Source organism: Ursus americanus, chromosome 26, assembly GCF_024610735.1.
Source record: "Ursus americanus isolate L20-20 chromosome 26, mUrsAme1.1.p, whole genome shotgun sequence".
Taxonomy (NCBI): Eukaryota; Metazoa; Chordata; class Mammalia; order Carnivora; family Ursidae; genus Ursus; species Ursus americanus.
In genome coordinates, this window is record NC_142152.1 from 31542264 (window position 1) to 31556366 (window position 14103).

The following is a 14103-nucleotide window of genomic DNA, read 5'->3' on the forward strand; positions in this document are numbered from 1 at the left end:
TTGAGTAGCATTTGCTTATATATTGCTGAGAATTGTTCACACTATGGCTTTAAAAAAAAAAAACTTAAAAAGTAGAATAAGTTCCATGTTCGTGCTAATAATGAGCTCATTTTTTCAGTAGAGGCTAGGAGTATAAAAGTATCACTTCTCCCTGAGCAAAAAGACTGTAAACATGTTACTTCAGATTATATCCAGTTTAGAGAAAAATTTCTACCGCAGAATCAGTGGTTTATGCAACTACCAGTAGGAGAACCTTATAACCTTAAAAAATCTTACACAGTATCAATTATATGGTGAACCACCATAAAGTATAAAACTTCCATTGAGTCAAGCATATGCATGTGGCTTTGTAAGTATTTTAAAATCATTTGCATGAGTGACTGTTCCTTGAAAAGAATAACTTAATATTCCCATGTCTATTTCTTAGGTCTGATTCTCACCTTAGCCAACTGCACTCAGATTTCTTTGCCTGTTCTCTCTTGACTCTGCTGAAATGACACTGACAAATATTGTAAATAGGTGACTAATGGCCAAATCTGGTAACTGAAAATTTGTTTTTCAGTTTCCATTATTTCTTGTCAGAATTTTTTATTTATTTTATTTTTAAAAAATAGTTTATTTATTTGAGAGAGAGAGAGAGAGAGGGAGCACAAGCAGGGGGAGTGGCAGAGGGAGAGGTAGAAGCAGGCTCCCGCTGAGCAGGGAGCCCGATGCGGGACTAGATGCCAGGACCCTGGGATCATTACCTGAGCAGAAGACACATGCTTAACAGACTGAGCCACCCAGGTGCCCCCATAAATTTCAACAGATATTTATTACACACTTTATTAAGGAACCGGGGGAAAAAAGAACAACCTCCAATTTCTTTGGTATTGTCTCAAAGTACTCTTTCTCTAGCATATAGTAAATTGTCTGACTGAAAATTGAGGCAATCCGTGGTTGCATATATTGTTAGTTTCCATCCCAATGTGTTTCTGCGTTCTTTGAAAAGACGATGTAATTATGCCTTACCTAAATTAAATTGGCTTGATATCAATAACCATCCCAGAAGATAGTCACTTCATCATCATCATCATTGCTGTAGTCATCATCATCATCCCCATTTTATATGTAGTGGAGAAATGCTATGGTGGCCTCTAAGTACACAAGCTGGTAGGCTATCCCGGAAGTCCTAGAATTGAAAGTTTCATAGACCAAACTAAAATGCTCAAATCAGCTAGTTTGTCAAATCAGCTTAAAATCTACAGTGAGAAGCAAAGGGAAAGGGATTGGGTAGGTTAAGAATTTAGCACAAATAGGTGGAAGGACCACATTGCCTATGGGTCAGTCAAAGTTCCTACGTTCTGACTCTCTTTGCACCACTTTTCTTTACTGCAGGTGGTATGGTTACAAGGAGCAGAGTTAAGGGCAGGCAAGAAAGTCTGAAGATGGAAGAAGGTTTGTGGTGCCAATACATGCTTGCTCTATTGGAGAGATGAAGAGGCTATTAAAATATGCATGGCTACAGCTATAGCTCTGTGATAACCTGGTGAGCAACAGTATGTATTTTAAGCAGAGGGCAAGTGTGCTAGAATGGGTGATGGCAATGGGTGGCCAGTTTGAGTTGGTAAAGCTGATCTGTGCTTTATGAATATTTAAGGTTTATTTTGCTTTCCATCTCTTTCTATCCGCAAGTAACACTCTCATTTTTTTCATCCTTTCAATGTGTTTAACATATAAATGTCTATTCTATGTTTAACATGTCCTATAGGTCTATAATATACTTACTATCTATAGTTAACATTTCTTATGAGTTTCATCCATCCCGTTTTTCTTGTCCTTTAACGCAGAATCAAAAATTCTTAAAGAATGCAGCAAGCACACATCATATTATAGATGAAGCACATATCTGAGGCACAGGACATCACACCACTTGTCCAAGATCCCCACATTTCGTGCATGGGAGAGTCAGGAGTTTAAATATAGGAAATCTAGCTCCAGAGCCCTCTTCTTAACCACCATCCTATATTGATTCCTAATTTGCCCGAGAAAACACAGTCTGACCTCAAATCCAATGCTCTTTCCACTAACTACTTTTTATTCTAAGTACCCCTGGGGCTGGAGACCTCTTTTGTTCATCTCTGTGTTCTTTTCACCAAGCATAGGGCCTACACAAATACTTGTTGACCAAGAGAAGATCCCATTTTAACTTGGCTTCTCTTTTGGGGTCAAGTTTAAATGGCCTGAATAATAACAATTTAAGATTTAAGAAAAATTAACCTTTGGCATTTAAAGTTACATTATCTTTGGCATTGACTTTAAACTGAATTAACCTAGAGGTATCTAGTTGCTGGAGAGCAAAAGATAAGGATCCATGAACTGAGATCTAGCTCTGATTGTGAAACTGACCCTTTCAAAGGGATTACGTTGTTTCTCTGTGCTTCATTTTCTTCAGTTGGAGAATGGCTCTAGTAATTCCTATCTACCCTTTTCACTAGGAACTGTTACATTTAGTATTCTTCCTGTTGCTAGCATGCCATTTAAAAAAATGGTTTCTGCATTATAGATTAGAAATTATAAAAAATGTAATACGGTCTATTTACACATTCATATAATTGACTAACATGTTTACATGATTAAAAAATAACAAATGTTTATAACCTTTTAAAGGCACAGTTTATGCTACACTTGGACATACTTCACTGCATTTTGGTAAGTAATCTACAATTTTCCTCATCCATTTGACTTTTTTAAAAGAAAAATATATAGCAGCCTTCTGAAAGAAGTTAAGATGAATTATTATGGCCCTAAACTATTTTTAATGCCTCTTTTTAACTTCCATACTTATTTATATATTTATGTATTTATTTTTCCCACTTACAAAAACCTTGTTCCTGTGCAGGAAGTTGGCAATAATCTCAATATATGCAAGACCATGTAGAACTCAACATGGTGTTCAACCCTGGCTGCCTATTCGGATTGACTGGGAAACTTAAAAAAAAAAAACACACAAAAAACAAAAAACTGATGCTTTAGCTCTATATAAAACTATTTATTTATTTATTTATTTATTTATTTATTTATTTTCAAACCATTTAAATCAGAACCTCTAAGGATGGAATTTGGGCCTCTGTTTTTAAAAGATTTCCAGACATTCTACAAAATACTTGCCCAGTACTCTTCAAAACTGTCAAGGTCATTATAAACAAGGTCTGAGAAACTGTCACAGGGAACAGAGGAGGGAAGGGAGACACAATAACTAAATGTAATAAGGTATCCAAAGTGGGGTCCTGGAATGCAAAAAGGATATCAGCGAAAACCTACTGAAATCTGAATAAACTGCGGGGTTAATAGCAATGTGCCAGTATTGGTTCCTTTGCTGTGATTTATGTACCATAGTAATAGAAAATGTTAACGTTAACAATAGGGAAATCTAAAATAAAAAATTTAGTTAAAAAATCTAATACTGAGCTGGAGTCGATAATTACGTATACAGCATCTGCTTACATTGTATCAGAAAATAAAAAGTCCCTTTGAAATACTGAGCCCAATTGCAATTGGCAGCATTTGTGGTCCTAAAACCTGACTCCCAGAAACAATATGCTGCTTAGGACAGAAGACATTTCTAGAGGCACTTTGAGGGAAACAAAAATGGACTAATTACAATAAACATAACTATTTGCTTCTAAGATACAAAAATTCAAGAAAAACTGCTTAGTTAAGGAGAAAAAAAACCTAATCTCAACCCATTTCTCAGGTTAGAAAGGTAGTTTTATTTTGATACCTATGAAAGATATAAATATCCAGATTAAATATAATGTCTGCATTATGGTACCCTAGTAGTTTGAGAAAATCGTGAGTGATTTATCTTTGCTAAGAGTTGTTGTTTCTTATCTATAAAGGAGATTTAGACCTGACCAGAAAGTTCTTCAGTATTAAGTTAATTTTCCTCTCTTGCCTCTCCCCCTGTGGTAGAAACGAGGCAAGGAAAAAAGATCTCCTAGTTCTCCATAATGAAGTCTACCTGGATTTAGCCCAGTTACACTTCTTTTTCATAACCATTAAAGGTATTTGTCATCTCTGTAAATCTCTAGAGGGAAGTCACAATTGTGCCTCAAGAAATCATTCTGCACAAGTAAGCATTTGACAAACAGCAACTGCTTGGAGGTGGCGTTTCAAAAAGCTCCGTTTTTTAACTTTTTTTGTTACATTATTTTGTTTGTAAAAACGTCCCCAATTTGTAATCCAGAATCTGTATGCATCGTAGAATAAACGGTATTAACAGCCTGTAGTCACCCAGATTACAGTCCAGCTCCCTAATTTCATGCGACTTTAGGTACATAATTTCTCTTCTTTGGGCCGATATCAGTTTCTCATCTGTAAAATGCATCGGTTGGACTAAGCAGTATCCAATGCCCCTTTCTATTTGAACACTGAGATGTTTTTGAGGACTTGAGGAAACAAACTGGAGAATTTTAGGTGGTAGGTCTTTGGGTTCTGGTGGGCAGTATGGTATTGAAGAAACTGTTCTCATGTTTGTGTTTCTAGAGTCTGAAGGGCAAATGATAGGGGCAAGAAGGCGCACACGGGAAGAGTAGGACAGTGACCTGTGTGAGGGTCAACTCCTGGGACTTTTCTCAGATTCGCAAAGTAAGCGAAGCGTTAGGCTGCTAGGCAACCGCTCCTCCTTTGCTAGAGTGGAGGACCCCAGTCAGAGGTGTCTAAGTCACTACCTCTTAATTTAGCCATAGAGCCTTCTTCTCGAAATTAATGAAATACGTTTCCTTTAAAAGTACATACTTTTTGCAACCAAGATTTGACAAGCCTTGTAGCTGCGTTCTGCTCGTGCTGGGCTTTCTTTTTCCCCTCCTCAGGCGCGATGCGGGCACCTCTCAAGAAAGGCCCCTGCCGCCGTGCGTTGCCGGGCAGAGCAGGACGCCTAGCGCTCCTTCTCGACCCCGCCCTCCCTGGCCCGGACCCTGGTCCTTCGTGCGCCGCCCTCTACCGCCATGGGCTCGGAGATGGAGCCGCTGCTCCTGGCCTGGAGCTATTTTAGGCGCAGGAAGTTCCAGCTCTGCGCAGATCTGTGCACGCAGATGCTGGAGAAGTCCCCTTATGACCAGGTACCAGCCAGACCCCGTCAGCCCTGTGGATTCCAGCGAGAGGCAGAGGGCACTGGGGGGTCCCCCGGCTGCTGGGTGGGGGCTCCGGGGAGGAAGGCCAGGGCGAAGTTGACCGTGTGGTCAGCACAGGCATCTGGAACGAAACCCCCTAGAGCCGTGGCCGGCGTCCCCACGGGACCCTCGAGTGCTGTCCCATGGCCGCCCCCTCCTCAAACTTCAGCAGCCCCTTTCCTTTACGGGTCCCTTGAAGGAATACTTCAAAAGTCCCGAATTTTACTTTGGCGCAGAACTTTGATAATTCACTTATACTTGCATAGGGATGGACTCTGAAGCTCGCTGCGTGTGCGTTATTAATTTCTAAAACGATGTATAAACAAAGATCTGTAACTTCTCACCTCTTGTTGAAATAGCTGCCTTAATTTTTTGGATCAAACGTTGTGATCTCTCCACTTCCTCTTAAGATTGTTGTCGAGGAGTGAAGGAGGCTTTGATTCTGCGACGTGAGTGCATTTTGAGGCAAATAATACAAGTTGGAGAAATGAGAATCTAGGAAGGGAAGAGATATATTTACTATTAGGAGTCAGGAATGGGGGGTCGGGGAAGCCTAAAAGAAGGAATGATGACAATGGTTTTAAGAGAACTTAAACTATTACTGTACTACAGTAATAAGATGAAGTAAGATATTAAATAGAGAGAGTGGTCATATACTCCGGTGGCCCACCTGTAGTTCCTGGAAGAGGTAAAACGGAGAGAAAAGAATAAGAGCAGAGCTGTGGCAGTTTGTCAGTGCTTCTAGTAAAAGCTGGTTTCCCAGCTTTCCTCTAGTGGTGTTACCTTGGAGATGCTAGGAAAAAAGGGAAAATTGAGGGGAGTTACATAAGTGGAGGCATATGTGTGAACACTGTTACTAGGCTCTGCCTTAGTTTCCAGCAGGTGGATGGAGGATAACCTGTTGAGGTGAACAATTTGACTTTCAGATAGATAGAACAATCCATGTTAGTGAGGATACTAAGCTAGATTCTTTTGTGTTAGTTCATGTTAGTTAATAGAACTGGTTTCCATGGAGAAGCATTTTTTTAAAAAGGTTTATTTATTTCAGAGAGAGAAAGAGAGAACGTGCAAGTGGGGGGCAGGGGTAGAGAGATACTCAAGCCACTTCCTGATGAGTGTGGAGCCCGATTCTGGGCTGGGTGCCAGGACCCTGACCCCTGCCAAAATCAAGAGTTGGTCACTTAACTGACTGAGCCACCCAGCTGCCCTGGGAAGCATTTTTCTAAGTGTGTTTCTTGCCACAGTAGTCCCACAGATGCTGCTCAAAAAAACCAGAAAAAGATTCCTCAAATATATCTGGGAATGTTATAAAATATTGACCCCTTTACATTTGTACAACAAAAGTTTGTTAATACTCTATGTGATGTACCAGACATCGTTCTAGGCACAATGGTTTGCAAGTACTTTACTTGCTGTTTCCGTTTTTCCACTGGTTTAGGGTAGTTTCCATTCTGCGTTCCACAGAGCAATAGTCCCAAGAACTGCTTAGGGAAAGGAAGTTTCCTCATTTAATGCATTTGGGAACTATATATTCCCTACTTAGAGACTGAAGATTCATACTAAAGGCTCTGGATTCTGAAGAAAAGAAACTCAATTTTACCTAATTTTGATTAATACAATAGTTCTGAAATTTATTTGACCACTGATTACTTTTTTGGTAGTGGGCAAGGGTCAGATACCTTCACCGTTATCATACTAGGGAGACGTAGTGTCATGGGGGAAATGTTGTTATAGGCAAAGCAGCTGTTCTTATTAATGGTTAAGATCCTATAATCTTGGGGCACCTGAGTGGCTCAGTAAGTTAAGCAACTGTCTTCGGCTCAGGTCATGATCCCAGGGTCCTGGGATGGAGCCCCACGTCAGGCTCCCTGTTTAGCGGGGAGCCTGCTTCTCCCTCTCCCTCTGCTGCTCCCCCTGCTTGTGCTCTCTCACCCTTTCTCTCTCTCAAATAAATTTTTAAAAAAATCTTTAAATAAAAAGATCCTATAATCTTAATATCATTGTGCATTCAGTACAGTACTGTGCCTGTGAACTCGGATTTAGTTGGTGCTAGGCACTGTGATCAGAATTTTATATGTGTTCAATTAAATGACCTTTTGTTGAGTGCTTATGCCTGCCAGGCATAAGTTGTGTCAATTATAAGTATTTCTGTGCTTAGAATAACCTTGCAAAGTAGGTAACAAAAGTAATAGCTAACATTTATTATTTACTCTGTGTTAGGCTTAGTTCATAGGATTTTATAAATCATCTCATTTAATCCTCAGCCATTTTAGGAAGTTGGTACTATTTCCTCCATTTTACAGATTGAGTACATTGGGGCACAAGGTAAAGTAATTTGTGCAAAATTACAAAGCTGGTAAATTCTCTTTATCTATACTGTGCTGCCTCTTTAGCCCTTATATAGCCAAATTTTTCAAAATGGTGTGTTTCTCAACTTTTCCCAGGACATTTTCCCATCTACTGTGCCTTTTTCCAGATTTTAGCTAAATGGTAAAGAATTCTGACGTATTTGCATACTTGGATTAAAGGCTCTGGAAAGTCCTGAAGGAAGAAAACCTAACCAATTTTGATTAAGACAGTATTCTGAAACTTATGTGATCTCTGGTGCCTTTTGTGGGGGGGGCAGAAGGACAGATTATCTCCCTTATTATCTTGGAGAGATCATTTTGGAAAGTGGAGGGCAAAGCAGCAGTGTGTTTTCATTAATGGTTTAGATGGGGCTGTAGAGATCTTATTGCTCCTTTTTATCTAGGAAGAGTAAGGTAAACAGATGAAGGACTTTGTCTACGACTCCTGAATTAGCAGCTAAATAAGGTAACGGCTTGGGTCTTTTTATTTGGTTTCTTGTACAGCTCTCATTAGGCCTTATGGGCCCTGTTGGCAGATTAAAGATTTGTTATATGTTTAGTGGAACTGTGATTTGGATAATGATAATGAAGAAAAAGACAGGTTTATATAGGGAACTATTGCTGTTGTCATTGGTTAACCATCTGACCTGGTTAAGATCATTAGGGTAGTAGGTCTTGTTAGGTCCTGGCCTATTCTATTGGCCTGTTTGTTGTGGATTTGAAAGAATAGTCTATAATGTGATACGTAGTTCATGTCTAATACCAAGGACATTAAAAAAATGTTATTCTTTGTTAGTATTTTCTTGTTATGAGCAGGGGTTGATACGTTCAGCTCCTATAAATATCAGAGTAGGCCTGGGAGAACCAATACCAGATCTAGAAGAAATTTATGATATTCTTTTCCTTTCTAATCCTTTTTATTTGTTTTGCTGAGGTAGTTAAGTAGGAACTATATATATTGCCAGAACAACGCAGTATGTCATCAGGAGTAGAAGTTTAAATTGATGTCACCTTACCAAACTGGGCTCTTGATAGCTGGGTAGGGCTGCTGAAAAGTTTATAGGGTTCACTCATGTTAGTTATTTTTTGACTCAACGTTTACACACTGTGCTTTTCTTAGGTAATTATTTTTAATTTTTTAATTTGAGTATAGTTGACAATGTTATATTAGTTTCAGGTGTACAACATAGTGATTCAGCTTCTCCATATTATGCTGTGCTCACCCCACGTGTAGCTACCATCTGTCACCATACAGCGCTATTACAATATCATTGACCATATTCCCTATGCTGTACCTTTTATTCCCATGACTTACTCATTTCATAACTAGAAGCCTGTATCTCACACTTCCTGTCACCCATTTTGCCCACTCTCCACACCCCTTTGTTCTGGCAACCATCAGTTTTCTGTATTTGAGTCTATTTCTGCTTTTTGTTTTAAATGAAATCATATGGTATTTGTCTTTTTCTGTCTGACTTATATCACTTAGTATAATACCCTCTAGGGGGGCGCCTGGGTGGCACAGCGGTTAAGCGTCTGCCTTCGGCTCAGGGCGTGATCCCGGCGTTATGGGATCGAGCCCCACATCAGGTTCCTCCGCTGTGAGCCTGCTTCTTCCTCTCCCACTCCCCCTGCTTGTGTTCCCTCTTTCACTGGCTGTCTCTATCTCTGTCGAATAAATAAATAAAATCTTTAAAAAAAAAAAAAAACCCTCTAGGGTCCATCCATGTTGTTGCAGATGGCAAGATCTCATTCTTTTTTACGGCTGTGTAGTATTCCATTGTACATATACACCACATCTTCTTTATCCATGGCTATGCATATGGTTGCTTCTATATCATGGGTATAGTAAATAATGCTGCAAGAAACACAGGCGTGCATATATCTTAAGATATATGCTTAAGAAGAAGCTTTCTAGAAGTTTCCTTTAGGGCGCCTGGGTGGCTCAGTTGGTTAAGTGACAGCCTTTGACTCAGGTCATGATCCTGGAGTCCCGGGATCGAGTCTTGCATCGGGCTCCCTGCTCAGTGGGGAGTCTGCTTCTCTCTCTGACCCTACCCCCTCTCGTGCTCTCTCTCTCTCTTTCTCTCTCAAATAAATAAAATCTTAAAAAAAAAAAAGAGGACGTTTCCTTTGATTAAAAGCTTGAAAATTCTCTTTCCTTCCCTTCCAACATGAATCCAGGATGGCATATCTGTATGGGTTAGGCACGGAGTCTGGCACACAGGGGCTCTCATTATGTATCTCCTGGGTGAGTGTATTGATTGTATCCGTGTGTGTGTGTGTGTGTGTGTGTTTAAGATATTATTGTTAAGTAATCTCACCCAATGCACGGTTTGAACCCATAAACCCGAGATCAAGAGTTGCATGCTCTTTTGACTGAGCCAGCCAGGCACCCCTATGTGTTTTGATGGCATTATGCGTGTGTACCACCTTCCCTTCTGTTTACAAAGACCATCTTAGTTGCCTGAGGACCTTTGTGTCCTTCTACCCCCATAGGTTTCTGAATATATATTTACCTTTTCAAATAAATGTGATTTCATTATGGACATTCTTAACTCATTTCTTGATTTGAGGCTCAGGTTTTTGTTTGTTTTTTTGTTTCATTTTTCTTATTCCCACCACAAAATAGAAATAATTATGTGATGTGATAGAGGTGCTAACTATTGGCATAACGGCGATCATCTTACCATATATAAATGTGGCAAGTGAACATGTTGTACACCTTATTATTTTTTAATCAGTTAAGAAAATTTTTCCTGGATTCCTCCAGGAGAGTGTCTCTGATAGTAGTTATCATCACTGGCATTTCCTATGATGCTTTGATGCTTTCATTGTTTCAGTGGAGGAAGTTAAATGATGGAGAGACCACCAGTCTATGAAAAGCTAACAGAAATGTGGTCAGAGCAGAGGCAGATGGTCCTCAGCCCTGCAGTGAGCTGATTTATCTTCACATGCTCCTTTACTCTCGTGGGCTTTTTTTTTGAGGTTTCTACATTTTAGAGTATTTTTTCCCCACAACTCTTTGAATTACCATTCCTGTGCCACCAAACGGATTTTAGTACAAAGGAATGACTTTGAAGCAGTGTCTGGACACATGGACAAGCAAGGAAGTTAAAATATTTTTTCTGTGTGCCAAATGGATTCAGTTTTGCTCTCCCCCCACCCCCTCCCAAGACAAAAATAGCTTTTGTTTTGGATGTTATTTTTCACTTTTGGTTTTGCTTATTTTTGTCCCAGGTGAGGAGAACCTCTCTAAAGTGATTTATTATTTGTGAATCTTTCTTTAAGCTGGTCCAGGGAGCTTCTCAAAAAACCCATTTTGGTCCTGATACATCATCAGCCTTTTAGGATAAGCCCACCTGAGACTATTCCTTTTACATTTATTTCTCCTTTCAGAGATACAATTTTGGTATCCTATCATCCTATCATCAAAAATATTTAAGTCGTGCCTTGTACTTTCCATTAGGACATCTGGATTTTATTTCATTTTGATTCTTGCCAAAATCAGGGTAGTTAGGCTGGTCAGGGGGGTGTACTATGGAATCTCATGTTTCCTTAAAGTAATACATTTTTATTTGGACACAAAAGGACTGAAGGATAGGTTGACTGTAATAACATGGTATTTGGTAATGGGAAAGGTTCTTGAAGAAGATGGATTGTGAACTGTTTTTCCCAGGTGCAGAATAGTGAGAAAATGAGAGGGCAGGGTCTGTTAGTATGACTTTAAGGTTCTGATCTCTTGAGAATAAAGAAAGAAAGATAACTGGTTAATTTATTGTAGCTTCCCGGGTTGATAAAATACAGTAAAAACAAGAAATTCATAGAGAGGCGTTGTCCTTTTTCAAAGTGTTCTTTAAATTGTGATTGAAAAAGTGGTTATAGGGGCGCCTGGGTGGCACAGCGGTTAAGCGTCTGCTTTCGGCTCAGGGCGTGATCCCGGCGTAATGGGATCGAGCCCCACATCAGGCTCCTCTGATGTGAGCCTGCTTCTTCCTCTCCCACTCCCCCTGCTTGTGTTCCTTCTCTCGCTGGCTGTCTCTATCTCATAAATAAATTTTAAAAAAATCTTAAAAAAAAAAAGTGGTTGTAAGCTATAAAAGGGAGAAAAGCAAAACGGTCTTCCTTCCACACAGCAATGTGACCTAGAGGGAACGCTTGCTGTTTCGGCTCATGTCCATCACCCTGATTAGTTGCTTAATCTGATTACTGTTCTTTGTGTTCCATATGTCAGATGCATGGCTTTAAAACCAGCCCCAATTTTTTTTTAGCTCCATTATAATTAAACAGTTCATAAAACATGCAGGTTTTTCAGGCAGTGAGGTTTCTAAAAGACAGTATGCTTTTATTATAGGGTAGATTTCTGATAGATTTTCAAATTATTAAAATCAGTGATTCTGGGAGTGGGAGTGTTGGCTGTATATCAGAATGGGAATTCACATTCTCCTCCCCAATCTCTACTTATAATGAGAGATGTTACAGAGAGGAGGGGATTATTATTGTAAATGATTTAAAGATAGAGAAAAGGCTGAAAGCCACTGGCTTAGAGGAAAGACATGGAACCAGGGGCCCCCAGTGAGCTACATCTTAGAAGTGGATTGAGACAACGATCTGGTGCTCCAAGCAAAACAAAGCAAAACAAAACCATCTTTCTGTATGATTAGCTAATTTATTTCCTCTTTGGGGCCATGGAGACTCAGCCAAACTTAATCTTTTGATTCTTATACTCTGTGGGGCAGTTCATTTTATGAATTTGTATTCCTGCTGAATTAGAGATTACATTTCTACTTGGATACTTGGTCCCTAGATCTCCCTAAACCTTCTGACACCCATCTATTTCTCTGTTCTCTTACATTTTTTTTTTCCTTCTTGTCACTGCTAACTTCTGAATAATGTCTCAGTAGTTTCAGAGCAGAGCCGGGTCAGACTCATTAGCCAGCGTAAGTATTGGTGGCAATTACGAAGTCACATTCAGAATTATCTAGAGATTTGATTCCCTGAAGTAATAGCAACAACCTAAGAGAGAAAGCCTTACCCTGGGAAGGAAGGAAAGAAACAAACTGATGTGAATTGAAGTTGATGCTAATGAGTATTTGCTGGTTTGAGGCAGTGTCACTCCTCTCCCTGTCCTCTCACTCACTCACTTTGAAGGAGAGTCAAAGGGAAGTCTTAATTTGATGTGCCACAACTGGGAGTTAGTTCTGTGTCGGAAAAGGGCAGTAATAGTGAGTTTGGTGCTTTTCTGTTCATTATAGAATTGTTTTTATAAAGAAATTCCATATGACTGATACTTCTTATTGAAAGTGGTAGCACCTTATTCATTAACTATGATAGCATATGTGAAAAGACTGTGAAAATTATGAAATATTCTTAAAAATGCAAGGTTTTCTTTTTAAAACTGTCCTATAGACACTATTGCTCCAATTCGAGAGGAGGGCTAGGTTACAGAGGTTGTATGATTTGTTCAAGGTCATGCAGCTAAGTGACTCCCTGAGGATCAAGCCCAGCTCTTCTGACTCTAGGGCTAGGCCTGGTGCTTCATTTTTTTCTTTTCTTTCTTTCCTTTTTTTTTTTTTGGGAGAGGGAGGGAGAGAGAGAGAGAGAGAAAGTTGGTTGGGGAGGGAAAGAGGGAGAATCTTAAGCAGGCTCCACTAGCATGGAGCCTGACACAGGGAGCCTTACACGGGGCTCGATCTCACAACCCTGAGATCATGACCTGAGCTGAAATCAAGAGTTGGACACTTAAAAAAAAAAAAAGAGAGAGAGAGAGAGAGAGTTGGACATTTAACCGACTGAGCCACCCAGGCTCCCCTAGGCCTGGTGCTTTCTACTCCACTGTGTTGATACCCATGGAAATAATCTGCTAGACCAAATGAACCTAACTTGTGGTTCCCTATTTGGGTGGATTAATTTAAATAACAGACTATAATTGGGAGACCCAAACATGAAGGTCCCAGTGATTTAAAAAAAAAAAAAAAAAAAGTTTTGCCCTATCTCTAAATTAAAACATCCTGACTCTTCCTTCTTAGTCCTGCTACTCCTGATGGATCTCCAGTCCAGACCAGCCATACCCAACCTTGGTCTCCCTCACTGTATAGGAGCCAGCTTTCATGCCTTGCTATGATCCCACATACTCAGCAAAGTGCAGGCTCTTGACTCAGAGTGTCTAGGTTCCAATACTGTCTGTACACCTCAACCTCAGGGTTTTCTCATCTGTAAAATGGGGATGATAATATGCCTACCTCAAAGGGTTGTGGTGAGCATTAAGTTCATTAAAGTATGGTAAGTGATCACAAATGTTAGCTGCTATTGTCTCTGCATAGCTAGAGGTGTTTGCGCGTAGGATTCTGTCATTGATATTTTTCTGAAAGGATTGTTGGTAATCTGGAAAGCATCCGTGAGGAGAGTGTTCAGTGAAATTGATGATAAAGTGATGCTGAATATAGTTCATAGATCCCTGGCACTCAGGAATTTCCAGAATAATCTCCTTCCCTTTTCTCTGACTCCCTTCTGATCTCCCACATATTCTGTTTTCCCCTCTCCCTCTAAGTCAGCTATAACTGGCCCCTAACTTGAATTCAGCATTTGATACGTTTCATTGC

The 14103-nt window shown here is 39.9% G+C and overlaps 1 protein-coding gene across 7 annotated transcripts in view; it reads left to right on the plus strand.

Moving 5' to 3' along the window:
- The first annotated feature begins 4944 nt into the window (after window positions 1-4944).
- Window positions 4945-14103, plus strand: part of TTC8 (tetratricopeptide repeat domain 8) — a 50400-nt gene continuing 41241 nt past the window's right edge. For 4 of the 7 annotated variants that reach the window (XM_045807672.2, XM_045807668.2, XM_045807673.2 and 1 more), the window contains exon 1: window positions 4945-5102. In XM_045807672.2, the coding sequence (XP_045663628.1) occupies window positions 4989-5102 (114 nt within the window). In that variant the 5' untranslated portion in view covers window positions 4945-4988. Of the gene's footprint in view, window positions 5103-7919; window positions 7968-14103 lie in introns of those variants that run through there. The other 3 variants (XM_045807669.2, XM_087856170.1, XM_087856169.1) reach the window with 3 other exon arrangements.